We start from the raw sequence: 27,913 nt of genomic DNA on the forward strand, positions 1-27,913 counted from the left end.
TTTCTCCAGCCTTCTGTTCCATGTTGCAGCTAACAAGAAGCTATGGAAATAGGAGATTTTCCAAGACCAAATGTGGGATTTTGTATGTTAAAGTGCCTTGCGAATTTTGACCTGCAAAAATGCTACCCTGATGTTTTGCGTGTCATGTCTGTAGATGCCTTTCTGTTGATTGCATTTGCTCAGTTCAGAATTTGCAACAAGATTCCCATTTATTGTGACTTTCAGCATAACATGCTGAGGCTGTTCTCTGATAATAAAGCTGTGTCCTTTCTACTTTATATATCATCACTGACAGTAAAGGTACTGAGATGGTGCAATAGTTGGCAATTCTAGCTGATGATGCATGAGGTAGAAGTGCATGCAGCTCTCCCTTCTGCAGTTCTATTGGCTCTGCAGTGCTGAGTTGCACGCATTTTTTTTTTTTAAGGTCCAGTGAACCAAGTAGAATGTGACCCATGTTCACAAGGATAAACTGCCGCAGGCCTTCATGGAAGAAAGCATGGATGGGATGGGATGATGTGATAGCCTGTGATAACAAACTTGAAAGCAGGCAACTGGACTAGATGAAACAAGAGATCCTTTCTAGTGTTCTCTTCCAATGTATTACAAAAAGCCCAGTTGCTTCCAGCACACACACAATACTATCTGCACCACCCCACTAACTATCATGGGGAGGGATCAATGTCCTGCTTCCACCTATACCACATGAGCGAGGTGCACATGGAAGGGAAATTGGGGAACTGCCCCCGTGCTTCCCAAAATAGAGAGAATATCGTCATCTCTTGTCTGTTGTGCAAGATGCATATCGGTAACATGCAAACTTTCCATACAGTCTGCCTACACCTATGCCAGGGCCACTGCTGGTCTGTCCAACATAAAGCAGTTTTTCTGTAAGCGCAAAGTCACCCTTTAAAAATGTGTGTATCATTGCTGGTGTCAGTTGTTCAGTAGCACAGTTCCACTGTCATCTGCAGTACATACAACATCTGTATTAATGTGGCATTGTTACATGTTGTAATTTGTGCCATATTCATTACACTTAAGATGTGTGAAAGATCTTGAAAAGACATAAATGTTAAGAAAGCCCAGCAGCAAATTATAGCCTGACAAAGTCACTTTTTTTTAAACACAGCAACATTTTAGGGTTTGGATAGCATCCGTATACAGTACAAGCATAATCTGTGCAGATAATTAATGTAGAATGAGGAATTCAGGACACTGAAGATAGCAGAAAGGGGCTGGGAAGGCATCTGAGTTTTGGTTTTTAGTAAAGCCAAATTCAGTACTCTAGCTCAGATTTAAGCTCTTCTTTTTTCTTCTTGTTTTAATCCAAACTTTCAGAATCTAAGGTGGATCAGATAAAAGGTTTGGGATTTTTCCCAGCTCTGTAATGAATAAACTGAGGTAGTCTGATTTAAGTATACCTTATTTGACAGAACTGGTCATATGGCATGCTGTTTCACACACAAACTGGATATGCAAATGGCCATGTAGAACTCTGTTTGCCATATGTGTATGTAAATACCTAATTTGCAAGAACCACAGCAATGATGCATGAACATTAATGTACAATTGCATGCACTTTTGACTCTGGATTTCTCTGCCTCCTACAAAATAGGTCATTAAACTGGTAAATGCCATTAGTTAAGCAACCACTTATGTGGACAATTTCTGTCACATAGCAGCAAAGGAAAAACTGTGAATGTGTTGTCATTGTAGCTCCCTAACAACTAGAGAAACATCTGTAAGCAAGTGTGTTAATGTTGTGTATTTAATGGAAAGGAAAGAGTTGGAAGTATTTTCTGAGATGAAGTGGAAGAAAAATGATACTTTAGCTAAAAGATTAATATCTTGTAAATGGACAGTTAACAAAGCACCCTGACATTCTCCTATATTTTGATGTTTTCAGGAGACCAAAATCAACTGTGTTCGACTGGCAACAAAAGGTATGTGAGTTTCTCTCTCCCTGGTTACCAGCATGATGCCAATAAGGTAAAAGCTACCATGATGACACAACATAATTGCAGTGACCACTAAAAGCTATGGGCCTTTCTTAAAGCAGATCTGGACTGGCCAGGCCAAAATCCAGTTTCCACAGTCACCTTCTATGGCCTCTGCAAGTATTTAAGGCATTGTTGGAACAGACCCCTACCCCCCTTTCTTCTTGTTAACTTATTTCCCTCTGCTAGTATTTGCAGTACGTAAGTGAAAGAAGATTTATCATAAAGCTGACTTTTCATGGAATTTGAGCATGTAAAAATCCCAACTTTAAACACAGGGTCCAGCTCCAGAGTTTCTGCTTTCACTGGTATGAGCTCAGAATAGATTCAGTAATAGCTTTGAGCAAATGTCAGGTAGCAGGTGAATTGATAAGAATGCACTGGCAATGTATGATTAAGAATAGCACTTCTCATCCCTGAATCCCCACTGCAGGGTAGAGCTCTGAGGAACCTTTCATCCCAGTGTCTGGGTTGCTCTTCAGGTTATAAAGCTGCTCATAACTTTACTGATGATGTAATAATCAATTCAAGGGTTAATTTGCAAACAAAAGTGGTAAGAAAGCAATTTATTTGCAACAAAAATAGAAGAGTAGTTTGGAACAGACATAGCACCAAGGAGCTATGAAACACCAGTTGACAGCTACCCAATATGAGAAGATTATCAGATCATCAGTTTCTTTGGCATGGGAACGGAGGAGTTAAAATGGTCAGTGTAGTACTTCAGGGATCACAGTGGTTTGGATAAGAAGCAGTTCTGTACAACTGCAAGAATTGCGTTGGCCAGAGCCTGGTGCTGGAAACAGCTTGTGTCACCATTGTAACCCAAAGACAATAAGCCATTTCTTCCCTCTTTTCCTTTCTTACGTGGCTCCACTTCTCTGTAATGACCCCATACCATATCATTGCTTTCCTCTTTAGACGTTCCTCATCAAATCATCATCTTAAGTCCTTTATCTGAGTTGCAAACATTTTGTGCATTTCAACTCTCCCCTCCCTCCACCTGAGTTTACCCAAATCCTGAGTTATATGTCCATTTCAGAAACATTGTTTTAGCTTTCTGCTGGTATAGAGAGGCTCGGATGAGAAAGATGATAGGTGTGGATGAGAGAAGTCTGGGTAAAACTAGAATGTACACAAAATTTTGTCCCAAATGTGACTGAAGGGGGAGAGTAGTCTCTTCTCAGGGGTGTAAAATTTGATAACTTAATTTTTCAAAAGCTGTAGGAGTTTTGTTTTGTTTTTTCTTTCACCTCTAAATCCTATTTCTAGCACTGGGTGTGGAGATGCACTCTGTCTGTCTCTAGGTCTCTAGAGGGACATTGCTTTTGCTTTACATATAGGCAAATGTCTTGTTTCTTTATATTTGGCTTTTGGGTTTTTTTGCTTTTGCTTTGTCTCTAGTGAAATACATTTTTTGCATATGTGACATTTTCCTTTTTTTCTGGATAAATTCCTACAATATAATTTTGAGCAAATGCTCATAAAGCAGGGTGCAAGTATTAAGATACTTCTGGGGTAACTTTTATGCCAACTTATTTGGTATATAGAATCATAGAAAAGTAGGGTTGGAAAGGACCGCAGGAGATCATCTAGTCCAACCCCTGCTCAAAGTAGAACCAATATGAAGGTACAGTATTCCGTTTTAATTAGGATGCCTGGGGATCAATTGATCAACAATCTCAGTGAAACAACACAACTTTGTTATATTCTACAAATAGCACTTCTAGAGATGGTAGTAGTAAAAGGGTTTTTTACCCAGGTTGTTGAGGAAAGAGCAAAATGTTCCCTTTCTCTGTTTGGACATCCCTCTTATTTTAAGATATGCCTATATTACGAGGCTGAGTTTTAATCTCCATTCAAGTCAGCAGAGCCATGCCATTGTACAACCAGGTGTCAGAGAGCTGAGCCTCATACTTCTAAACATGTTTGGCCTATATTTGCTACTTGCAAATGTGGAGATTTATTTGCACAACTACAGTACTGTATCTGTAATCAGGGAGAGGGAAGGGGAATTGACCCTGTTAGGACTGGGTCATCTTACTCTATGTATATATTCCCCATATGTCTTCTATTTATATTGATTCATTATACTTCTATTGATGATATCAGCTTTGCAGGGTAAGACAGAATCAGTGAGGTCCCATCTTGTCTTGATGGATACCATCATCAAAGCTACCAGCTAATATGTGACTGCAGTGTCTTTATTAGCAGATGTCAAGAAGCAGAAAGAGCAAAGCTTTTAGATTCTGCACTGGGCTTGCAGCACTGACAGTTGGAAAGTTCCACTTTTTACTTGCACCATAGATTGAGCATATCTTGGTTTTGGAGTTGACAAAAAAAATAAAGCGCCTTTCTGTCTATTAGTTGCTGCTGTTCATTTATACACATTTGATGCCAGGTTAAGTCTGTCAAATTATTCCTGATTTACATTGGTGAAACTGAGATTCGAATTAAGCTAAATTGAAGTATAGGAAGTATTTTCTCGTGAACTGACATATGATCAGGAGCAGTCAATGTGAAGGTGGGAATAATGAAGTGGTAAGATATGACAGGTAGTGTGTTACTGGGTGATTATAGCACATTGTTGGGTGCTTCTATGAAGCACCCAGCCGAAAGCTGAATATCTTGAATTACTTGGGAAGTTCAACTCACTATTCTATTGTTACTTTTCCAGCAAGAATGGAGGAAGTTTGCTTTTGAAAGTTCACTTCTCAAACAATTGGAAGAATTACGAAATTCTAGTATTTTTATTATTTTCAAGAAGGGAAATTGAGATGTTTCACAGTATGCTGATTTTACCTTATTCCTTTATGATATTATTTAGTTCTCATGTTATCATGAAAGAAAGTGTTCAGGGCCATTGTTTCTTTTCATTTCAATAAACTCAATTCAGGGATTCTGTACTGAGGAACGGAGTGATCTGGAGCACTGACTACCTACAGAGGGGAACTAGCTTGCAAGTAGAGGAGGTCCAGAATAGCATCACTTTACTCACATGCTGCTTTCTTCAGTTTGTTCAGGAGTGCAGTCTGCCAAGATGCTAGTTTCACCTTTTGGGGTGAAACTAGCCATTACACAGATGTCCAGAATAAGATCACTGCAACTCTATGTCCTAAATGATTTATGTAGTGCAAAAGCTTTATGTTAACTCATAGATTTCATAGATTCATAGACATTAGGGCTGGAAGGGACCTTGGAAGATCACCAAGTCCAGCCCCCTGCCCAAAGGGCAGGAAGTCAGCTGGGGTCATAGGATCCCAGCAAGATAAACATCCAGTTTGCTCTTGAAGGTGTTCAATGTAGGCGCTTGAACCACCTCCGGCGGCAGGCTGTTCCAGACCTTGGGGGCTCGGACAGTAAAGAAATTCTTCAAGATTGTTTCAGGCTGGACATAAGGAAGTAGTTGATGACCATTCGACCTAGTCGTCATCCCTTGGGGCGCTCTGGTGAACAAACGTTCCCCCAGATACTGGTGGTCACCCCTGATAAACTTATATGTGGCCATCAGATCACCCCTGAGCCTGCGCTTTTCCAGGCTAAAGAGCCCCAGGGCTCTCAGCCTGTCATTGTAGGGTCTGCTTCCCTGACCTCTGATCATGCGCGTGGCTCTTCTCTGGAGTCTCTCAAGCTTCTCCACGTCCTTTTTGAATTGTGGAGCCCAAAACTGGACGCAGTACTCCAGCTGCGGCCTCACCAAGGCCGAGTACAAGGGGAGAATGACGTCCCGGGATTTGCTTGAGAAGCATCTATGGATGCAAGCCAGCGTTTTGGTCGCTTTACTAGCCGCAGCATTGCACTGCAGGCTCATGTTCATCTTGTGGTCAATGATGACCCCCAAGTCTCTTTCTTCCTTAGTGCTAGCCAGCATAGCACTGCCGAGCCTATAAGGATGCTGCGGGTTTTTCTTCCCAAGGTGGAGAACCTTGCGTTTATCGGCGTTGAACACCATCAGATTCTCGTCCGCCCACTTGCTGAGCCTGTCCAGGTCAGCCTGGATCACCCGCCTGTCTTCTGGTGTGGATGCTTTGCCCCAAAGTTTGGTGTCATCGGCGAACTTGGCCAGTCCGCTTCTGACTCCAGTGTCCACATCGTTAATGAAGATGTTGAATAGTATGGGTCCAAGGACAGAGCCTTGGGGAACCCCACTGGTCACAGGACACCATGATGAGTGTCATCACATTAGGATAGTTTTTGCTGTTTCAGAGCACCGGTTCTCATGTTGCCAGTAGCACATTTTCTAATGTGCAGTGGGTAGAATTCCATTGTGGAAGGTAGCATTCTTATAGTGCATCTGCCGGTATCCCACCTTATGTTAGCAGCACTGGCCAGGGCAAGAGTTTGCCCTTCAAAATAAGGGGATAGAAATTAGGTTCAGACTGGGAATTGTTCTCAGCCTTTGCACTGATAAGACTGAAAGTCTACCAGAAAGGTTTATGCTTTTGTCCAGCCTGCTGTACCCCTTTCATGCTTCAGTAATATGTTTTCACCCCATAAACTAACACTATTAGCCTTATGTATGTATGTATTTGCTTTCACTTTGATCAGTCTCAAATTCTTTTCCATTTCCATCCAATACACATACAGGCTCCTCCTTTTTTTTTCTGCATAGCAATTAAAAAAAGAAAAGGAAAATTACTTAACTATTAGTCACCTTGGATGCATATCATTAGCACAGTGCACACTTTAAATCCAAGCTTGTAATTAAACCCCAATTTACCAACACTCTGCCACACCGTATTAATTTATCCAGTTTATTTATTAGTTTTGCCACTTAGTTTCTTTGATGACATTATTTTATTTATTTTAATATGACCCATTTTTTTTCAGCACTAATTTCTTCCCCCCCACTTCCTCAAAACACCATATTTATATTGACACTTTATTAGAGAAAATTGCAACCTTTTGCGAAGATGGAGCAATTACCTCTTGTATTCTCAGAGTACATTAAATTAATTTCAGAACATAATTGAAACCAAGGCAGAGAGCTCATTAATGGTTCCTTATCTCCTGATATTTGATTCCTCTCTCATTTCAGTCTGAGTTCTTGTTAAAAAAATGCAATTTTAATCATTAAATGGTACATTTTTATTTTTATTTTCCTTTATCTTTTCTTGTGCATGCTTCTCGGGAATGGCTTTCCCTGTTCTTATCAGACTAGATAGGCAACAGGTGACCACACAATACCTGCCCAGCCTGTTGAGCACAGGTGATTATCAGTTCAGGGAAAGGAAAGTCATGAAATTTCAAGCAGCTGAACAGCTTTTTGATCTTGGTTCATAATTTTGCCTCTGTGGGAAAGTTATTTCGAAGTTACCCTGAAAGTTTTCTCTTCTGTGTTGCTTTTTGTGCTGATAGTGAATTTAACCCAGAGTAGAGGAGCCAACACAAGGCTCCAGGAAATGTTTTGAGTCTTCCAAAAAGCATTCAAGGAGAGGAAAGGAAGTATATAGATTTCATATTGACCTGCTCCAGGTGATGAATGCCACCTTGAGCATGTGTACAGATGTTTCTCCTAACAGCGTATTGCAGTGTATTTAAAGTGTCTGTGGCACTTCCTGGAGTTAATGTACACACTTTCTACCTTTGGAGACCTGGGTTCCAATATTGGATATTTGGGAGGAGGGCAGAAAATAAACCTTGATCTTACAGACTGTCTGTGTGTAAAGTAATTGGGAGTTTCACACCAAAGGATTTTCAAAATCAAACCCTTACTGTGCTGTTCTTAAACTAATTCATATCACAAAAAATCATAAAATGAGAAATTTTACCACTCACTTTCAAATAGCTGTGAACAGCTGTGTTCAGTAAACTCTGCTAATTCTGTCTAATGCTATCTTTTGGCATGCCCCTAGTTTAATTTTAGAAAAGCTCAAAAACAGAAAAAGAAGCCCCATCATCTTGTGAATACACAACGTCTTCAACTTTACTCAAATGCTGTGTGAAGTAATATGTTAGTGTGGCACAGAGTTATAATATGTGATGTCACATGTAGGATAAAATCATTTTTCCATCTTCGAGTGAATGGAATCCTTGTAAAGAAGTTCCACTTTCAGTGCGACAAGGTCATTCCATTTCTCCACACCCCTTCCTCCCCCCAGCCAAGTTTTATTGACCATACAAGATGGGAGCAGTGATGAAGACTGGACAGGCAAGGTACCAGGATGGCTACAAGTGTCTGATTGCTACCCAGGCTCAGAATCATCAAGTTCAGGGTGATGTTATTTAGCCCTTTTATAATGTATTATTTGAATGCAAGGAATTTTGGAATTGGACAGAAGGGGATACTTGGAAGATTTGAGCTCATATCAGTCACTAGAGCTCATAAATAAACTCAGGATTTTAAAAATGACCAATAGAATCATAGATTCATAAATGCTAGGGTCGGAAGGGGTCTCAATAGGTCATCGAGTGTGACCCCCTGCCCTGGGCAGAAAGAGTGCTGGGGTCAGATGACCCCAGCCACGCGCCTATCCAGCCTTCTCTTAAAGAGCCCTAAGGTAGGGGAGAGCACCACCTTCTTTAGAAGCCCATTCCAAATTCTGGCCAGTCGCCACCCTTACTGTGAAGAAGTTCTTCCTGATGTCCAGCCTAAATCTGCTCTCTGTCAGTTTGTGACCATTGTTCCTTGTTACCCCAAGAGGTGCCCTGGTGAAGAGTATCTCCGGTTCCTTGCTGCGCCCCTCTAATGAATTTGTAGGTGGCCACAAGATCACCTCTCAGCCTTCTCTTGTGGAGGCTGAAGAGATCCAGGTCCCTTAGTTTCTCCTCATAGGGCTTGGCCTGAAAACCCTTAACCACACGAGTGGCCCTCGTCTGGACCCTCTCCAGGTTATCCACATCCTTTTTAAAGTATGGCGCCCAAAACTGGATGCAGTACTCCAACTGCAATCTCATCAATGCCACATAGAGGGGAAGTATCACCTCCTTGGTTCTATTTGTCATGCGTCTGCTAATGCATGATAAAGTGCAGTTAGCTTTGCTGATGATTTTGTCACACTGACAACTTATGTTCATCTTGGAGTCCACTATGACTCCGAGAACCCTTGTTTGCTTCTGTGTTGCTGAGAGGGTCATTCCCCAGCCAGTAGGTATGCTGGATATTTTTATGCTCCAGGTGCAGCACTTTGCATTTGTTCTTGTTGAACTGCATCCTATTGTGTTCTGCCCAGTTTTCCAACCAGTCCAGATCTGCCTACAATCGTTCTCTACCCTCCAGCACATTCACTTCACCCCACAATTTAGTATCATCTGCAAAGTTGAACAGAGTACACTTCATGCCCACATCCAAGTCACTGATGAAGACATTGAAGAGTACAGGGCCAAGGACCGAGCCCTGCGGGACCTCACTGCCCACCTCCTTCCAGGTCAATACTGACCCATCCACCACCACCCTCTGAATGCAACCCCCAAGCCAATTTGCCACCCACTGGACTTTGTAATCATCTAAGTCACAGCCTTTTAAGTTAGTTATGAGAATGGGATGATATACTATATCAAAGGCCTTCCTAAAAGCCAAGTAAACGACATCCACCTCTACTCCTGTATCCAAGTGTTTTGTGACCTGGTCATAAAAATAAACCAGATTAGTCAGGCATGCTGACCTGCTACAAATCCATGCTGGTTGCTCTGCTGCATTATTTTTCCCACTGGACTTTCACAAATATGATTTTTAATAATTTTTTTCAAAGACTTTTCCAAGGATAGAACTGAGACTTAACTGGTCTATAATTACTCAGATCCTCCATCCTCCCCTTCTTGAAAATAGGGACCACAATGGCCCTTTTCCAGTCCTCTGGGACCTGACCCGAGCACCACAAATCATGTGAAATAAATACTTTTGATAAAAATAATGTTAATAAAAATGACAATAGAAAGTCAGGGGGAAATATACTGAAAACATTACCCTATGAACACTATTTCTTTGACTAGTCTTGTTTCTTCAAATGCATTTAAGAGGCCTCCGTTGTTTTCTGAAATATATTCTCATTTGGCAGACAGATAATGTATTCTTTAAACAGATCTAATCCCACATCAAGTCTGTTTGTTATTGCATTTTGTCTTTTGATAGACTTGAATGTTATTCTTTTGACAGGCTTATTTCATTCTATGCTATTTATTTCAAAGGGCTTCATTGCATTTCTTAGGTTAGATACATGAAAATGGCTTTTTTCTTTAACAAGTCTCTCACTCTCTCTTTGAAAAGTTATTTTTAAGTACAGGTTCTCATATCACTATAATTAAATGTTAATAACACCAGTGCTTATGTTGCTGGAAAATATTCCTCATGGGGAAAGGAAATCAGACCTCTCAATATTCAGATGCCCATCTGACTAGAGTGTTCAAATTCTACTCAAATTTTGTATTTAGAATAACTGAATGGAATTAAAATAGGCAGTGTGGAGGGAGTCCTAGCTTAATGATCTAACCTTTATTTATTGGGGAATTCAGTTTAAATGTGGAACTTGGTTATACATGAAATGACTTTAGTAGTTTCAGTGTTTAAAAGACAACATTCTATTATACTAGACTGCTTATACTGCTTAGTATGGCTGGTAGTCTCTGAGTGATAGCCCCCCTTCCCCCATCCTGAATAGTCTGGAGATGTAAGAAATATATAGGAGGTACAGTATTTAGGGGTAGACTTTTTAATGTATTTGGCAGAAGTATTTTGAAGACGCTAACTCTCACCTCAATGATGCAATCCTTCCACACACAACTGGCTGATTACAGAGAGGATGGGCATGGGCTTTTCTCTGTGGTGGTAGGAGACAGGACGAGGAGCAATGGCCTTGAGCTGCAGCAGGAGGAAATTTAGGTTGGAGATTAGAAGGAACATTCTGACTATGAGGGTGGTCAAGCCTTGGAACAGGCTACTATGAAGTTGTGGGATCTTCATCCTTGTAAATTTTAAAGAGCAAGTTGGACAGACACTTGACTGGGATGTTTTAGTCAGGGATGATCCTGTCTTGAGCAGGGGGCTGGACTAGATGACCTCATGAGGCCCCTTCCAGCCCTACTTTCTGATGATACTATGAATAGGCAGGGGCATTCGTTGGACCAATAGCCCAAGGAATGCCATAATTTTGGAACTTGCTATGATAGTCTCTCCACCAAAAAATACTGAAAGGTTGTGAGAGGCAGCAGAGTAGAACTGATTAGAATCATGCAAGCTGAATTCTCCTAAAATAAAAAGTAGTGGGATGAGTGAAGAAGGATGACAAAAAGGTTTCAAAGTCAGAAAGGAAATTGGAAGCCAAACCAGGGTAGAGTATTGGCAGTGGCGTGGGGCATACTGTATAACAGTTTATGCTTCAAAATTAGAAGAGAAAGGGAGGAGTGAGAGGGAAGGAGAGTTGTCTAATACCATTCTGTAGTCTTTTGGGTGAAGCCTGAAAGAGCAAGTGTGAGCAAAGGTAAAAGCAGTTGCAGTTAAAGAACAGAAAGAGAGTACCAAGTTGCAGAGGTTAAAGCTATGAATTGCAGTGTCATATGTTCATAATTCTCATATTCTCTCACCAACTTATGGGGTTGTGAGTTTTCCCCATCTTTTCCCTATAGGTGGAAATTATTTTGTTGGGTTTGAATGTATTGATTGTTGTTCATCCTCCCTAGATTTCTTTAAAGGTTTTCATTAATACATTATCATTGTCGATGTCCTTAAACAGCACTTCCAAAGGCATGACAAACCCAAGGCTATTATTAATACATCATGCCTCTGTTTCCTTAAATAGGTTTCTCAGTGAGCCCACATTCAGAAATAGACAGGATTATTATTAATACATTAAGATTCTCAATTTCCTTCAGGGATACCATCCTATAATGGCAATAAAATGTCTAGAAATGTTACGAGAGAGGTAAGTGTGGAATACGCCATTACATACTCTTGGGGCTCATCCAGACGAGCCCGCATGTGCCTCTTGCTGCATCTTAAAGCTGTTTAGATGCAGCAAGTGGCACCCTGGGAACAAAAAAATGTTCCCTGCACTGCATATTTGCAGTACAGGCTCAAATTTTGATACCTGGATATCCAGGTATATATTAAAAAAAAAACAAAAAAAACAAACCACACACACACAGAGAAAAAAAAGCAGGGCAGGGCATGGTCTAGGACCATACCCTGAGGCAATCAGAGGCTCGGGTCCTCCAGTCCTCCAGAGAGATGCTCTGGTAGCCAGCCAGAGCATCTCTATGACTGTTTCTTGTCCTCATACTGCAGAATGCTGCAGCTTGTGCAGGTCAAGGAGTGGTGCAGGTGACAGGGACCTGGACCTGGGCTCCATCCCCAGGTTAGTAGAAACTGGGGTGGAGAGGACTGAGGCTGGGGCTGTGTGGGTGCGGGGGACTGGTGGGGAGGGGAACTGTGTGGGGTGGTGCAAAAATGCAAGAAAATAAAAGCCTTCAGTTGAGTTCTGTTTGCAAGAGTGACATCAACCAGACAAGGCTAGGAAGTTTCTCACTTTACCCCAAATCCACCCATTTTGTGCTAGGAATTCAGCGCACACAGTGTATGTTTCTAGGCTCCCAGGTATAGTCCATATAGTAGACCATAATGGTTCTCCCTTCTTTCACCAATCATTCAGTGGATTTCAATGAAGATAAATTTCTATCTGCCTAGACCACTGTGGGGGCTTTGAGCCCTTTGGATGTCTGGGCTGGAAAGATGGCCTTGTTTCACTGTTTGATATATACCTGCCTCTGGTCTTTGCTGAGTATTTTTTAATTTTCTCAGTTAGCCAGTCGTTAGGATTTTTGACAATAAATATAGCAAAAGCAGGTGCTTGATGGGAACTGGTTGCTGTGAAGATTGATTAGTTTCTATTGGTATAGCATGCTGTATTTAGTTTACTATGGTAAGTTTTATAGCATTTAATCATGTTATAAAACACCCGCAGTTCTCTATCCCATATCACTCAAAAGCTTTTGCACTTCTCCCACCCATTCCAGTCAGAAACATGTGCACATGCAGAAATTAGGTCCTTTTTTTAAATTCAGATCTGTGACATTGAGGAAAGGAGGTTTACTTTTCCCCCATTCTTACAACTTATAACTACCTTCTAATACCCTCTATGTGAACAAGGAGGTATAATGGGAAAATGCTGTCTTAACTACAGTGTCATTTGCAGTCATTTACAGTTGTACTTTAATATTATTATCATCATCATTACCTATGGTTCTTCCATCCAAGTAAACACAATAAACTTTTCCACCCTTGAGGCTATACATCTGCTGCTAGCAAAAATTAAATGTTTCTGCTTTGAAGAGGGTGGAGGAACTGAGAGAGAGGAGAAAAGTCTCCACTGTGAATTTGACTGGAATCTCAAAAATCAATGATTCTCTACTGTTTTTATTACTATTATTCACACTCAGTTTAGTAGCACTAATCTTAACTCCTCACTATTTACTTTCATCTACCCACTGATTCTACCTGTGCACTTGATAATCCCTTATAGATTCCCACATTTCTCTTCCCTACACCTTCCTTTGGATACTACAGTTCTTATAATATGTTGCTGGTCTTCTTTTTTCTCCAAAATTAAAACGTGTCTCAAAGGTTTTGGTTCTTGGCAATGGGCTAGTCCAGTGTGAACCATTTTTGGCATGTGTGCCACAAACTAGCCCCACTCCCCCATCCTCTGCCACCCTCCTCCCTGAGTGCCTATTTAATCCCTTTCCCCTGCTCAATCCACCACTTTGCTTTCTGCTTCCTGTTTTATCTGCTGCTCTACTTTCTGCCCTCTGGCCCAGCTCCCACTGAGCTGCCTGCTCCCTCCACACGCCCCATGTGCCATGTACCACAGAGGCTGACCAGGCCACTTGGAGTACACATACCTTAGGTTGCACAGCTCTGAACCAGTTTTTCATTTTTAGCTTTTCCTTAGGGCTAACAAAAATTAGGGCTAACGGAGATTATATTCCTCAGTAGACAGGGACAAAAATTACTTTGGATGATGTATCGTGTTGTTCGTTGGGTTTTTTGGTACCAAAAGAATATTTCTACCCATCCTTGTACAACCATCTTTTCCATGTGTAATTACTCATCTATGCCTTTATGATTGCATTGCACCTACCCTATTCAAAATAAATGTGTAAATATCAGCAGCCTTTTCTTAACTCACTATACTTGATCACCATTTTTCTAAGGTGATCATATGCACCATCGTCTTCATGGAAGGTATTTTTTTACTTGAATCTCCTTGTTTCTAAATTGTATTTCTGTCCTTAAATCCTCCAGCTTGAAAGGTAGAATTGATGTCTTTTCAAACAAAAAATCTTTCCACTTCTTGCATGGGTGGTTACCATACAGCCATTCCTGCACCTAACTTATGCTCCTCTCTTTTTTTGTGACCTGCTTGGGTTTTTGCTAGCAATCTTTGAAAGCCTACTTGGCATGATGAAATTGGCACAGGATTTCAGTCCAGTTATCTGTGTTCAGGGCTGTTCTTTTGTATGTTTGTGTGGCCCAAGGCAGGGTCTCTTCATGCTCTCAGCTTTATTTCTGTAAAACAGAGATAAAATAATTGCTTCATTATGTTGCATGGATCCTCTGAGGTTAATGTATATATAAACAACATTTTCAACACAAAAAGTCAGGGTCATAATTCCTCTCAATGCCAGGGGCCCAGAAGGCTAGTGTAGCCTTAATAGTTTCTGTAGCCAATGACATACAAAAGAACAATGCAGCCTTTGATTCCCGAGACTGAATGACCAAGTATGCATTTGCAGCCAAGTCAACTCACACCTCTGGAATACTAATATGACACCTTAACAGCTCTACCACTGTGCAGTATGAATGTATCAAATGCAAAATATTAATCCTTACTAGGATTTGGGTCATTTTATTTCAGTTTTTCAGATTCCCAAAATCCATCTAAGTTGTTACACCCATCTGTTTCAAGGATTTTTAGCAACAGTTCACACTGGGGTCCTCTGAGTTATATAAAAATGTTTAAAATCTTTTCTTATGGAACTCTCTATTATAAAGAGCTGAACTGTCCAGTTACTGTAGGTTGCCACAGAAACTATTTCAGCTCACAGAAATCAAGAGAAATCCTCTGAAAGATTTAACGTAGTGGAATACACAGTGCAGTTCAGATATAATAGAACTCATTTTGGATTTTAAAGTTCCTATTCCCAAGAAATGGATTGTTAACTTGGCAGTCATTGCAGTACCAGATTTGTTCGTAGTCTGAAGAGAGGAGGAGTGAGATAGCAAGTTGAAAGCTCTGGAGAGCTGTAGAAGACTAACATTCTGGCACAATTTAAAACTAGTTTTCTACTAGTTGCACTTTACAGAAGCAGTCTGGGATTTTGTTCTATATAAATTGCAGTCACAATACCAAGATAGATGGCTAAAAACCTTTAGCACATGTAAGTATGTTGCTAATGATAGTACCAATAGATTACTTTGGTGGGTTGATGAGGTTAGTGGCTTGGGAAAAGAACACCTTTCCTTGAGCCTATGTTCTTTGTATCACTGCAACGTAGCATAAATTGTATCCTATCTTGTTAACAAGCTCCTTGCAGAATCCTCTGTAATAATTTGCTTTGTGTGTCTTTTTCACTCTGTCTGTCACACTCAAAAATCCGTATTTGCGCTCACTTTTCTAGACTTTTAGTGATTGATTTCAGTTAGTTACAGTGTACTCTCAGTATCTGAGCAAAAATTGTCCCTTAACACCCTTACTTTAACTTTAATCCGTAACACCCTTACCAAGGTGAAGCAGATAATAGACAGAAATTGGATGCAGAAAAAATGGTAAGAGTAAGACAAAAGAAAACAAACGAGCAAAGAGGATGTCATAGAAGCGATGCAATGGAAAGGCAAAGGGTTCACAGAGACAATAGAAGACAGGCTGAAAGAGTAGGCAACAATAGATCCACTGAAGATAAGACTGAGGAATATAGTTGTGGATTGATGAACACGGTGTGCCAATTTTGTAACTCTTAAACTTGCAAGCTGAAAGACCATCAGATGGCCAATTCTGGAGTTGTTGTCATAAGGGTAAAATGATTCTGCCTCCAAGAAGACTGTTTCCAGAGTATTTGCAGGATCTGATGATGAATCAAAACAACGAGCATTACCAGAACTTTAAAACACACATTTGGTCATACAACAGTGCATTGTCTGGTGACCAAATATTACTGTGATGGTATGTATGTTTCACAGACAGTGTGGAGGATTGAATCCAAATGCACTGTGCATGGAAAATCATTAATGTCTGAAGAAATATCCAAAGGAGTTTACAGAGAAGACACTTGGACATGTTGATGGATACCCATTGTATAGACCAGGCAGAATAGCTCAAGTAGGTAATGACACAGTGGATAACAGAAATGTGGTGCCCTATAACAAGTAGCCTATTTTTACCAGTCATTTTTTATGGGCTTTTTCATTGCATCTCTTCTATGACTTCCTCTTTGGTCATTTATTTCATTTTGTCTTACTCTTGCCTTTCTTTTTGCATTCAATTGCCATCTATTCTCTGCTTCACTTTGGTAAGGGTGTTATGGGTTTAAGTTAAAGTAAGGGTGTTAAGGGACAATTTTTGCTTGGATACTAAGAGTACACCATAACTTATTGGAATAAATCACTAAAAGTCCAGAAAAGTGAGCGCACATATGGTTTTTTGAGCTTGACAGACAGAATCATAAAGACACAAATGAAGCAAATTATTATAGAGGATGAGGTTTAGGAATTTCTAATATTGCCAAATGATCAATTCCTAGGCAGTTTTAGCTGAGACAATTTACAAATGATAGGATCAGTAGCCTAAAGGAGTTGCTGGCCTTTGCCAAGATTTATAGATCTAGCTACATAGGAGCTTCTAGTGAATCAGTCACCATGGTCTCTAAGTGTCAGGATGGATAAGAAGTCTTTATTTCCCTGTATAAAACTGTAGTTGGTTATAATGTGAAGTGACATATCTACTAAAAGCGCACTTACTCCTAACTGGTAAAATTATGGGAATGTATGTGGTAGCCATCAACCTGCCAGTGTCAGACATGTGCAGCAAATTAGTGGTGAGGATTACAGTGTGTTCCAACTTTTTTTTTTAATGCAGCCAAGTAAAAATGTAATAAATGCAGCCTCTCACCCTGAAGGACCTTATGAAAAATTGCTTCTTCTGTCTCTCCTGAATTGACCAGTGGGGCTAAATGCAACCACTCAAATAACTAGGCAAAACAGCAAGGGGCTCCAAGTTTGTGACCTCCATCAGTGGGGAGTAGCCTTGGCTGGGTGCTGAAGTTTAGATTACCAGGATGAAAACCTACCTCAATATTTGAGGAGACTTAAGGCTGGAAAAATCATTGTAGCCAACTTCAGATGGTTTGTGGTTGTGAAGCTTTTTCTGACACCACTGCAGCTTCATAGATGCTGTTGTAATATGAATGAAGGCCAATAAAGACAGCTTTTGCATTTCAAATAAAATATTATACTGCTCAAGTATTAACCCTCAGCAGCAAGAAAACTGAGTGGTTACTATACATTCTGTTTGTCAGAGTATCAAGATTGTCTGGTACTTAGCTGTACTACTGGATTTTAATAAGACATGTTCATAGCTGGAGATGGCAGAAAGAAAATGGCAAATTATATCCCTTCTATTGTGTATATTTTATTGATTTTTCACACTGAAGAATTCCAAAGTACTTTAGGGCTGAATATACATAGATATTAATTTCCAGATTCATCAACTCTAAACTGAATGGAGCAGCTCTTGAAAAACATACAGCACAACTGTATTACAGTTCAGGGCAGCAAATTGCAAATGTTGTAGAGGCTTTGGCTAGTTTTATTCCAGGAGCTAAACTGGGGACCCCATCTTAGGGAAAAGTCCAATAAAATCTTTATACTAATGGTGAGGTCTTTTGTTTTCATTCCTATCTGAATTATGAGCAACATAGCATCATGTTCTCTATCCCCATACTGGACTCAAAATGAAGAATGCCATCTTCTGAACGTCCTAAAATAAGAATACTTTTAAAGCATATTGTATAGCATAATTAAAGTGCCAGAACAGTATATAAATGCACTATTAATGACTGATTTAATTATACATGTTATATACGCTTTATGAAGTTTTGCAAGTATGTCTAGAAGATACTCTAAAGGCTGTCACACAACTTCAAAGGTACTTCAGAATCACGCTTCATGTTTTGAGTGATTCTCTAGCAGATGGCATTGTGTGCCATATCAAATCACCTAATGCAGATATTGTGTTCAAATACTTGCTAAATATGTAGATATTGTGTACTAGGGGTGTGTGAAATGGGCCATATTCAATTCAGATTCGGATCTGGCCTGAATCGAGGGACAGTGATTGAATTAGTTGATTCGGCCGAATCTGAAGATTCGATGCTGATTCAGAGAATCAGCGATTCGGCCATAGACACAGCTTTAAATGTTTTTTCTACATACTTTGAGGTACCAGACATGGCTTGTGAATGCTAAGATGCTGGGGTGGATGGAGCGTCCCACAGGAGTGCGGGGGGACGGGCCCCCACATCTTTGGCAGGCAAACCCGGTAGTGGACTGGAAGTACTTTTGGGTGTACCGCCGAGCGCACAGAGGACCCCCCCAGTCGCGCTCCCCTGGCTTGGCAATCAGCTGGGGGGGGACCCCAAGTACCCCCCAGACCAGGAGACACCAGTCACCAAGCTGGGGGTGGGGAGAGGGTCCCCTGCATGCTCTGCGGTGGACCCAGAAGTGGACCAGAAGTGCTTCTGGTCCACTTCTGGGTCCACCGCCGAGCATGCTGGGGACCACCCCCGCTACGCTCCCATGGGATGCGCCATCTGCCCCACCATCTCAGAGTTCATGAGCTGCCTGGTACCTTGATGTATGTTGAAAAAGCATTTAAAACTGTATCTCTTAGGGCTGTGTGAAATTTCACCGGCTGTTTTGTTTTGACACTGTTTTGACTCATTTTGAGCTCAGAACAGTGAAAATGAAATGGAACAAAGGCTGTGAAAACAACCTCAAAACAAAACAAGGCTGGTCAAAACATTCCAAAAGTTTCAAAACGTTTCGAGTTTCAAAGCAGCTAGCAGCCAGGTGGTGGGAGACAGGAGAGTACCAGGGCTGTGCTCCCAGCAGCTCTGCAGCCCCATATGGCTCAGCAGGGCAGGGAGCACAGCCCTGGCTCTCCCCGCCTCCCGTGGCCAGGCTGCAGGAAGTCGATCGCAGCGCAGTGAAAGGGAACTGAGTCCAATCGCTCAGTTCCCTTCCCCAGCACTATGATCAGGCTGGGGAAGGCATCTCAGCCCAGCTGAGCTGAGTTCCCCTCCCCACCACTACAATTGTAGCCCAGTCCTAGTGCTGGGGAGGGGAACTCAGCTCTGCTGGGCTGAGTTGCCTTCCCCAGCCCTATTGGAGCATTGGGGAGGGGAACTCAGGTCAGCTTGGCTCAGTTCCCTTCCCCAGCCTGATCATAGGGCTGGGGAGGGGAATCGAGTGATCGGGCTCAACTCTCTTCCCCAGCTCCCTGGTCCCACACAGAAGCACCCAGTTTCCCTCCCTCATCTGGAAGGCAGATTGGGGGCCTGCAACCCTGGGAGGACTGGCACAACCCCCGTAGCCCTCCTGGGGTTGCGGGCCTCCGATCTGTCGGCTGGATGAGAGAGGCTGTTTTGTGCTTTCCCATTATAGACTATGGGTGAAATGTTGAAACAGCATCACTGTTTCAGCTAAACGAAATGGAACAGCAGTTTCAAATGGAAACGAAATTCAAAACAAAACCCTGTTTCATTGAAACCTCGAAACACAAGTTGAAATGGAACAGTGCCATTTCATACAGCCTTATAGTCTATGTCCAAAGCATCAAATCTCTCTGAATCAATTCAGAGGGTTTTGATTTGATTCAGAAATATTAAAGGGTCTCCTGATTCAATTCAGATTCAGAGATTCAGCTGCCGAATTGGGCTGAATCTTCGCCAGATCGAATCAGCAACAGAAGCTTCACACAGCCCTATTGTGCACATTTATTTTAAGGCATGCAAGGGGGTTGAATTTTTCATGCAATATAATAAGGCATCTTGAACAAAAAGTCACCATTGTGCCATGGTAGCATGGAAGATGTTATAGGGGACAATACTATACTTCATTCCTGACCTTCAAAACATTGTCAGCTTCTCCTGTAGTGGGTTTCATATGAACTATCTCCAGGTATCAGACAATTCATGTGAGTAAGACAGGCTAGGGATGAGTTTAAGTGAGAGCCTTCATTTAAAGAGATGATTTGATTTGCATGGACCAGAAATGATTCCACAACAAATCCTGGGTTTTAAGCACCCAGGAATTGTGAAGTGTGTTGTCTGGATGACTTGGGCTTCACACCAGATTTTGTGTGTCTAATTCATTAAGGTGGAAATTGAAAGTGTATGTGTTTTTTGGTATTTTTTGGAACCCAGTGCCTCGTTTAATGTACCTGTCATTGTCCCATGTTTTCCTGTCATCAGCTGATGAGAACAAAACAGATTCTTAGGGCAGTACACCCTGGCTGATTTTAGAACCAAATCCTCATCGCATTGAAGAGCATTACCCAAGCCAGAATTAGGGGGAGGGAGGCGGGGGGGGGGGGGGGTGTTATATCCTCTACATTCATTTATTTAATTTAGGCAAATATATTCACTGTGACTTTTTTGCAGGTACAGAACTTTTACAGCACATTGCAAACTCACACATTGAAAGAAAAATAACCTATGGTCTGCCCTATTGCCTCAGTAAAAGTTGATTTGCTCAGACTCTCTCTCTACAAACATCTTAGTGAATAGCAATTTGGGGCAATTTTTCCTGAAGATCAGCAAACTCAAGCTTTTACCAAAGAAATCAGCAAAGCAAACCCCAAGGGTCTTGTAGTGGAATATTGCTTTGTTCTCAATCCTTGATGTCCTTTCTCTACAAGTGTTCAAATTTAGAATCTACAAGCATGAAGATCCAGCTGGTGGGCCATAGGATTACATTCTGATCTCAATTATGCCAGTGCAGATTTAAGTAACTCCAGTCAGTAGAGTGATTTCAGCAGTCACTAAATAAATATAGCTGTGGTATAACAGCAGTCAGCATTTATCTCAGGCTCTAGGGTAGACAAGATTCAACCTCGCTTGGGCTTTTTAGGTCATACTCAGTATCTTGAACTGTATCTGGAAGGGTATTCATACCATAAGTAGTAAAGCATATGGAACACAAGTGTGCAATGGGCTCCAATATGCTCCTGCATCTAAATAAGTAGTCACATTCTGAAAGATCCTCAGTTGTTGAAAGGGAGAAAGAACCTTGAAGTCAGAGCTTGACAAGTAAATGAAAAAATAAAAGTTTTGCAAACCCCAAGTGCATAAATCTTTTTGATACTTAAGTGCCTATGTGATACGCTTTGGTTGAGATAAAAATCACATGTCTTTTGCAAAAGTCAGAGCAGAACTCATCCATGGCTCAAAGTAGACAATGTGGGAGTGTGTTCTTTGGGTTGGGTTAATGATTGTAACAAAGTGAAATTGTCAGTGCACGCTTACAAAATCCAGAACAATGGTATAGTTTATTTTCCAATTTCAGAAGGGAAAAATGTTACTACAAAACTATTATGGAGATATTTCACTGCAAACCTTCTGCAGTTCAATGTTTCAATGACTAAGAACTGCCATTAAACTACATGGGATGAAAATTCCAATTACTATTAATTCTCCTGCTTCTGGGCATAAGATGATAGCCATCTGAAGACAAAATTTCGCCTGTCTGGTGTAACATTGTACAACTAGTCAGAGGAAAAGCCTTATAACTTTCTCTGAAATATTTGGTAATAACTAATATTGGCACAATTTCAGGCTTGATCAACAATTGGTCTGTTGGAGTTTGATTATATGGGTTTTAACCCATATATGGGTTTCCTCCTTTTTCACCCATATATGGGGTTTTAATCCATTTGATTATATGGCTTTTTGATTATATGGGTTTTTTTACTGGGTTTTTAAACAGTCATTAAAACGTGTTTATTATGAGATTTTTTTCAATACACTTCCCCTTTATTTTTTTTCCTTTCTCCTTCCAACTTTAAGGAGCTTCCACCCAGAATTCCAATGCAGTGGAGCCAGAAAAGCAAGTTGACAGCACAGTGAAAATGGCTGGAGTTATAGCTGGGCTTCTGATGTTTGTTATTATCCTCTTGGGAGCAATGCTCACTATCAAAAGAAGGTAAGTCTCTGCTTTGCTTCATTTTTGACCTACTGGTTAGGATAACTTTCATTTCACTCAATTTTTTACCTTGGTTAAGATAAAAAACTCCAGTTGTGTTCATGGAAGAGGAAGAAGACCACTGTTGTGGTCCCTACCTCAAAGAATTTAAAATATAAATATAAGACAATTGACAGCTGAAAGATAGAGATGGGAAAGAACAGGAGACAGTATGGGTCAGCATAATAGGCAGTGGATCTTGGCCCACCAAGTCTAGCAGTTTTCAAGTTTTTTTTTTGTAGCCATCACAGAGAAGGAGGGTTCTAACAGATAATCATGAAGTAACATTGCAAATATATACATGATGTTCTTCCCAAACATGGTGGTGGCAGTATGGGAGAAAATTTCAGGTATTTTGTGCAAGCATTGAGAAACTGGACAAGAGATACAAAAAGGGCTGTCATAAGTTCTAAGTGACAGGTAGGAAAATTATCTTCACTGCAGCATTCCTTATACATATGACTGGGGCAAGGTTTTATTTGTGAAGGCCATAGAAAAGAATGTTACAGTAACTGAAATACAAAATGATAAGGGATTAGGTGAGAGTTTTAACCCTGTGGATGGATAAGGAAGGCCATATTTTAAGGGTGTCATGCAGAAAGAATCAGCAAGCATCTAGTCTACAGTCAGAACGTATGATGACATCTGAGTCAAAGGTGTCACCCAAGCTACAGGCCTGGGTGACAGGCAGGATGGTACTGTTACCCCCAGTGATCAAGAGAAGAGTAGCATGAAGTGATTGGAGCAGAGGAAATGTATCTGTGTGTTTTAGCTGTGTTGACCGTGACCTGATAACTAGACATCCACAAGAAGATACCAAAGAGAGAAATCAAGGTTTTAGCTCAGAGGGTCTATAACTAGGAACCTACCTAAATTGCAGTGGAAGCATGCTGCTCAGTGGCTCCTTTAGCTTTGCTTTTTTGCTGCACCCTTCCCCCCTCCCCCCCCTGCTCCCAGTAAGGAGAAAGAGACGAGAGAAATAGTTGTGTGGGACCCCTGTAGAAAGGTGGAGATGCGGAGATGAGACTCATCCTTTTAAGAGGAAAATGAAGGATTGATTAGAGAGAAAGGATAGGACAAATTCTCAGAGAAGCCAAGAGATGACAAGATTTCAAAACCATGATTTATGGTGTCAAAATGGCCTGTTCAAGGAGGATGAGGATGATATACTTATTCTAAGCCTCTGTTGAAAAGAAGCTATTAGAAACTTCAGTGAGAAAAGTTTTAGCAGAAAAGACAAAAACAGGTTGAAGTGGGTGTATGATGGAATTGGAGAAGACAACCCTTGGACAAGAATTGTTCAATGAGCTTAGAAAAGAAAGGGAGAGGGAAGCATATTTGTATTATGAGGAGAAAGAAGCAGAAAAGACTGACATGTTAAAGATAAAGTAAGGGAAGGAATGAGGGTAAGCAGGAGATGGGTTACGGTTACAGGGGCAAGTGAAAGGCTTAAAGCAGAGTTCTTAGGTTAGCTATGAAAATTTAGATGACCACTTGAATAAAAGACTTCCAGTTACAATGTTCTTTTTCCCACGCGGGTGTGCACAGGAACACTAGGACACAGAACACGGACGTAGAACTCCAGGCTTTGTCTACCATTTCTCTGAGAGTCGTAGCATAACTTTGCACAAGTCACTTCTCCCACTGGGGAAAAAAGCAGGGTAAGGGGATGGGTAACATTGCCTCAGAGAGGTGTTGAGGCTGTTTGTAAAGCACTTTCAGATCCTGAAATGAATGACACTAAATAGGCACAAATGGTATTATTAAAATAGGATTTGAGCTGTTTTCCAGTGTAGAAGTTCTTTCTGTTTTGCATATTTCTTAAACTTGCCTTTATTTCACAACTATCCTTTTTTGTGCATTTGGTAAGAGGAGAGATGTGATGTAGATGCATACAGTATTCCCATGCAATTATCAAATACATGGCTATGAAATGTGAAAGAGATCTCAGATGAAAGTCATCTTCATTTGTCGTCTTTTTTTTTAGATGAAAAGATGCTAGAATGGCTTATTCCAGGAGGATTATTAATTCTCCAACTTGCTTGGGCATGCATACAAATGGCCTTTTCTCTAAAACATGGCTGTCAAAGATCTGGCCTGCAGAGCCCTATCATCCAGACCCCTGGAACTGACCCACAGACAGCATGCGGGGTGCACCAGATGAACCTGTGTGCCACACACAGTGCCCACTTAAGCCACTTCGGTGCTGCACCGTATGCAGGACAAATTCCAGCATATATTGGGTCCATGCCAGATCCAGTGGCATATATCCTGGAATGGCTGCTGCATGCAACACGACCGTGGAACAGCAGAGCAGCCACTGCCAGCAGTGCAGCCCTGCAGTCCCTGACTGGCCACTGCATGTAGCATAGTCCCTGCAACTCTGGAGCCATGTGCAGCATTGCTTTTGAGTGGCTGGAGCAGGACACATGCTGGATCCAGCAGGTGGGGCCTGTCTGTGGCTCTGATCCGGCCCTGATCCGGGTCTGATCCATGGGCCAGATGAGTTTGATAACCCTGCTCTAAAGCATCTATTCAGCTGGACAGAGGGTTGGGCTTTGCTGTAGATAGAAGTTTTTCTGAGAGTTTGTTTTAGTTTGTGCTTAACTGAAACATTATGAAGCCATTGCTGGTGCACATAGAAGCAAAGTTTTCCAGTAGTTTATTTGTATGGCTGTATGCTTTCTTTTGAACCATCAACATTCAGCCTTTGAAATAAAACAAAGCTTGCATCTGGCTTCTCTTTCATCATTTTAAAAGCCCTGCTTTTACTATAGCAAAAGGGAGATGATAGTAATAGTTTAGTACCAGAGAGATAGTTTGTGTTTATTTTTACCAGTCAATTTTCTGATGCTAACCCTAAGTTTCAATATTATTTTGACACTATGAAATCTGAGCTGTCTTACCCATCACAGTATTAATTAGACAGGACACAATCCTATTCAACCTGCTAGGCATTGTAGTAGCATTTAGGCATCTAAATACCTAAATGAAATCCTGCTTAAGTCCCTGAAAAGTTGGTGTCACAAAGGTGGGAGGGTCTTCTTCCTCCTTGCCGCATTTTATGACTTAGTATTAAGGGTAAATTGAAGGCCCATAGTAAAAGTGTTAATATTTTTCCAGGGTATTAAGCAGACTGGATTAGGATTCCACTTTGACAGATGCTGGTTAGATGTCTAACAAGTGAAATACTATCTAACTGGTTGTACTTACATAAATAAGTAAGTAGTTGCATACATGAATAACAAATAGTCATGTGAGATGGGTTTGCAGGATCAAGCACATATTCCTAGAAATTAATAAACACTTACATCCAGCTGTCTTGCCACTGCTCCAAATCCGTGTTACTAAATATTTTAGATAAGGGCACTGCTGACTATGCCTGCTAAAATACATGTTAATCTACTATATTCATTTGCATCTCAAATTAATATTTTGATTTTCAGTTAATTATATAGTCAATAAATACTTTCAGCTCCCATTGACTTGAATGGATATTGTGGATGTTCTGGGTTTTACAGCTTCTGTTCTTCAATTCTAATTGTGCACAAACATTTGAAGTTTTGTGGGGAAAAATGGAATTGTGTGTGTTTTGCAGTCATGTTTATTGCACCCTTGTTTAATATTCTGCCTAAATGCTACATCTATTTCCAGCATCCAGGAGCTTTCAAGTCATATGCAGAAAACATGAGATGTCTCTAGTGAAAAATAGAAAAAAAAAATCATGAAAAGAAATTGAGCTGGATCTTAGTCTAGGTCTTATTTTCGCTTTTTTAATCCATTCCCCATCTCTTCTGAGTCCCACATGTGCCCTTAAATGGTGTTTTTATTTTCAGATTGAAAGGCAAGATTTTAAAGACATGACTGATGTAAAACAATCATGATATACAGAATAATGCCACACCTTCCCCAAGCCTTTGAGTATTGACCACATTTTTCATTACTTTTGCCCCGTGTTATAGTATAGTTATAAATCAAATAGCTGTGAAGAAAAGAAACAAAACTTTCTGATTGTGATCATAAGCCCATTATTGGTGATAGTTTTCCTGTGACTTAGAATATAAAATAGTCAGTTGCTAGAGTCAGAGATTTTTTTGATAAAGTAATTTTGCTTTAAATGGTCAGGAGATACACTTTTCTGTAAATGTTAATGCTCTACTTTGGACCTGAAACCACAAATTGGCAAAGTGTGTATGAGCACTTATTTTGTTAGTGTGCACACATAAGTACTATAAATGCTTCGGTGATAGTCTCTGGAGATCATAAAAGCATAGGACTCATCTTAGTGTATGGGTATCTGTAATACATTTTAAAGTTCAGGTCCCAGTTTTTTCCTGTTGTAGACTATGTATTAATTTTCATATTTCTAGTACATGCTGCAGAATTCCTGTGTATAGGTTTACCTAGAAATTGAATAGATTAGAGTCTCCTGTTCTTAATCCTTTAGTCTCTTTGTTTTAGTCCAGTTTGGGGGTCGTATTGGAATATATTTGTTTGCTAATACTCCCTTTTCCCTTCCATCAAATTTCTCTGTAAAACCCATTTCTCTGACATGAATCATGCCCATGCTTTTTGTTCTGTACATCTTAAAAAAACACCAGGGCAGGATTCATGCTTACTGCTGAACTAGCCTGTTGCTCTTTCTCAATCTCCCAGTAACAGAGTTTGAAAGTAAGATCACAGAGGATCCAAATAAACAGAGTTACAGGTAAGTAATTTGCTTCTCTGAAGATGCTGAGTCAAATCTTCATAATTCAGTTTGACTCTACTGATCTCATTGAGTGAAATGGAGCAGTAGCATAACGAGGTCAGGGTGAGCAGTAGGACTGTGTGAAACGGGCCGTATTCAGTTTGGATTTGGATTCGACCTGAATCAGAGACAGTGATTTGATTAGTTGATTCGGATAACTGTCCCTGATTCGATTCAGCTGAATCTGAAGATTTGATGCTGATTCGGAGAATCAGCAATTCAGCCATAGACATAGCTTTAAATGTTTTTTCTACATACCTCAAGGTACCAGGTGGCTTGTCAACATTGTGATGCTGGGGCAGATGGAGCGTTTCACAGAGTATGGGGGCAGGGGGTAGGGCTCTGCATGCTCGGCAGCAAACCCCGAAGTGGACCAGAAGTACTTCCGGTCCAGTTCTGGGTCCACCACTGAGTGCACAGTGATTGGCCACGGTGGGACCCTGGGTGCCTCCCCAGACCCAGGAGGCACCAGTCGCTGAGCTGAGTGCTTCTGGTCCGCTTCCGGGTCTGCTGCCAAGCATGCTGGGGATGCCACCCCCCCCCCCCTTCCTGTGGGACCCTCCATCCACCATCAGCATCACAGCATTCATGAGCCACATGGTACCTTGAGGTACGTAGAAAAAACATTTAAAGTTTTTGTCTGTCTGAATCATTGAATCTTTCCAAATCTCACTGAATCAATTTGGAGGGTTCCAATTTGATTCAGAGAAATTAATGGGTTTCCTGATTCAATTCAAATTCAGAGATTCAGCCATTGAATCGGGCCTAATCTCCACCAAATCAAATCAGTGATCAAAGCTTCGCACAGCCCTAGTGAGCAGGGCAGTGCCCCCAGGTGTTGACTTGGGGGATGGGGGTGGGGGCACAAAAAAAGTAGTTGCTAGTGGCAGCCATGCAATTACAGTTGCAGTGCCAATCAGAAACCACTTCTGCCCCCTG

General features: G+C 41.0%; 1 protein-coding gene across 2 annotated transcripts in view; it reads left to right on the top strand.

The window, feature by feature from the left end:
* The window catches only part of PTPRT (protein tyrosine phosphatase receptor type T), an 889,034-nt gene that overhangs the window by 753,131 nt on the left and 107,990 nt on the right, over positions 1 to 27,913 (top strand). For both annotated transcript variants that reach the window (XM_019484632.2, XM_059733217.1), the window contains exons 13-14: positions 1,910 to 1,946; positions 22,050 to 22,185. In XM_019484632.2, coding sequence (XP_019340177.1) covers positions 1,910 to 1,946; positions 22,050 to 22,185 — 173 coding nt within the window. The remainder of the gene's footprint in view (positions 1 to 1,909; positions 1,947 to 22,049; positions 22,186 to 27,913) is intronic.

This window comes from Alligator mississippiensis, chromosome 9 (assembly GCF_030867095.1).
Source record: "Alligator mississippiensis isolate rAllMis1 chromosome 9, rAllMis1, whole genome shotgun sequence".
NCBI lineage: Eukaryota > Metazoa > Chordata > Crocodylia > Alligatoridae > Alligator > Alligator mississippiensis.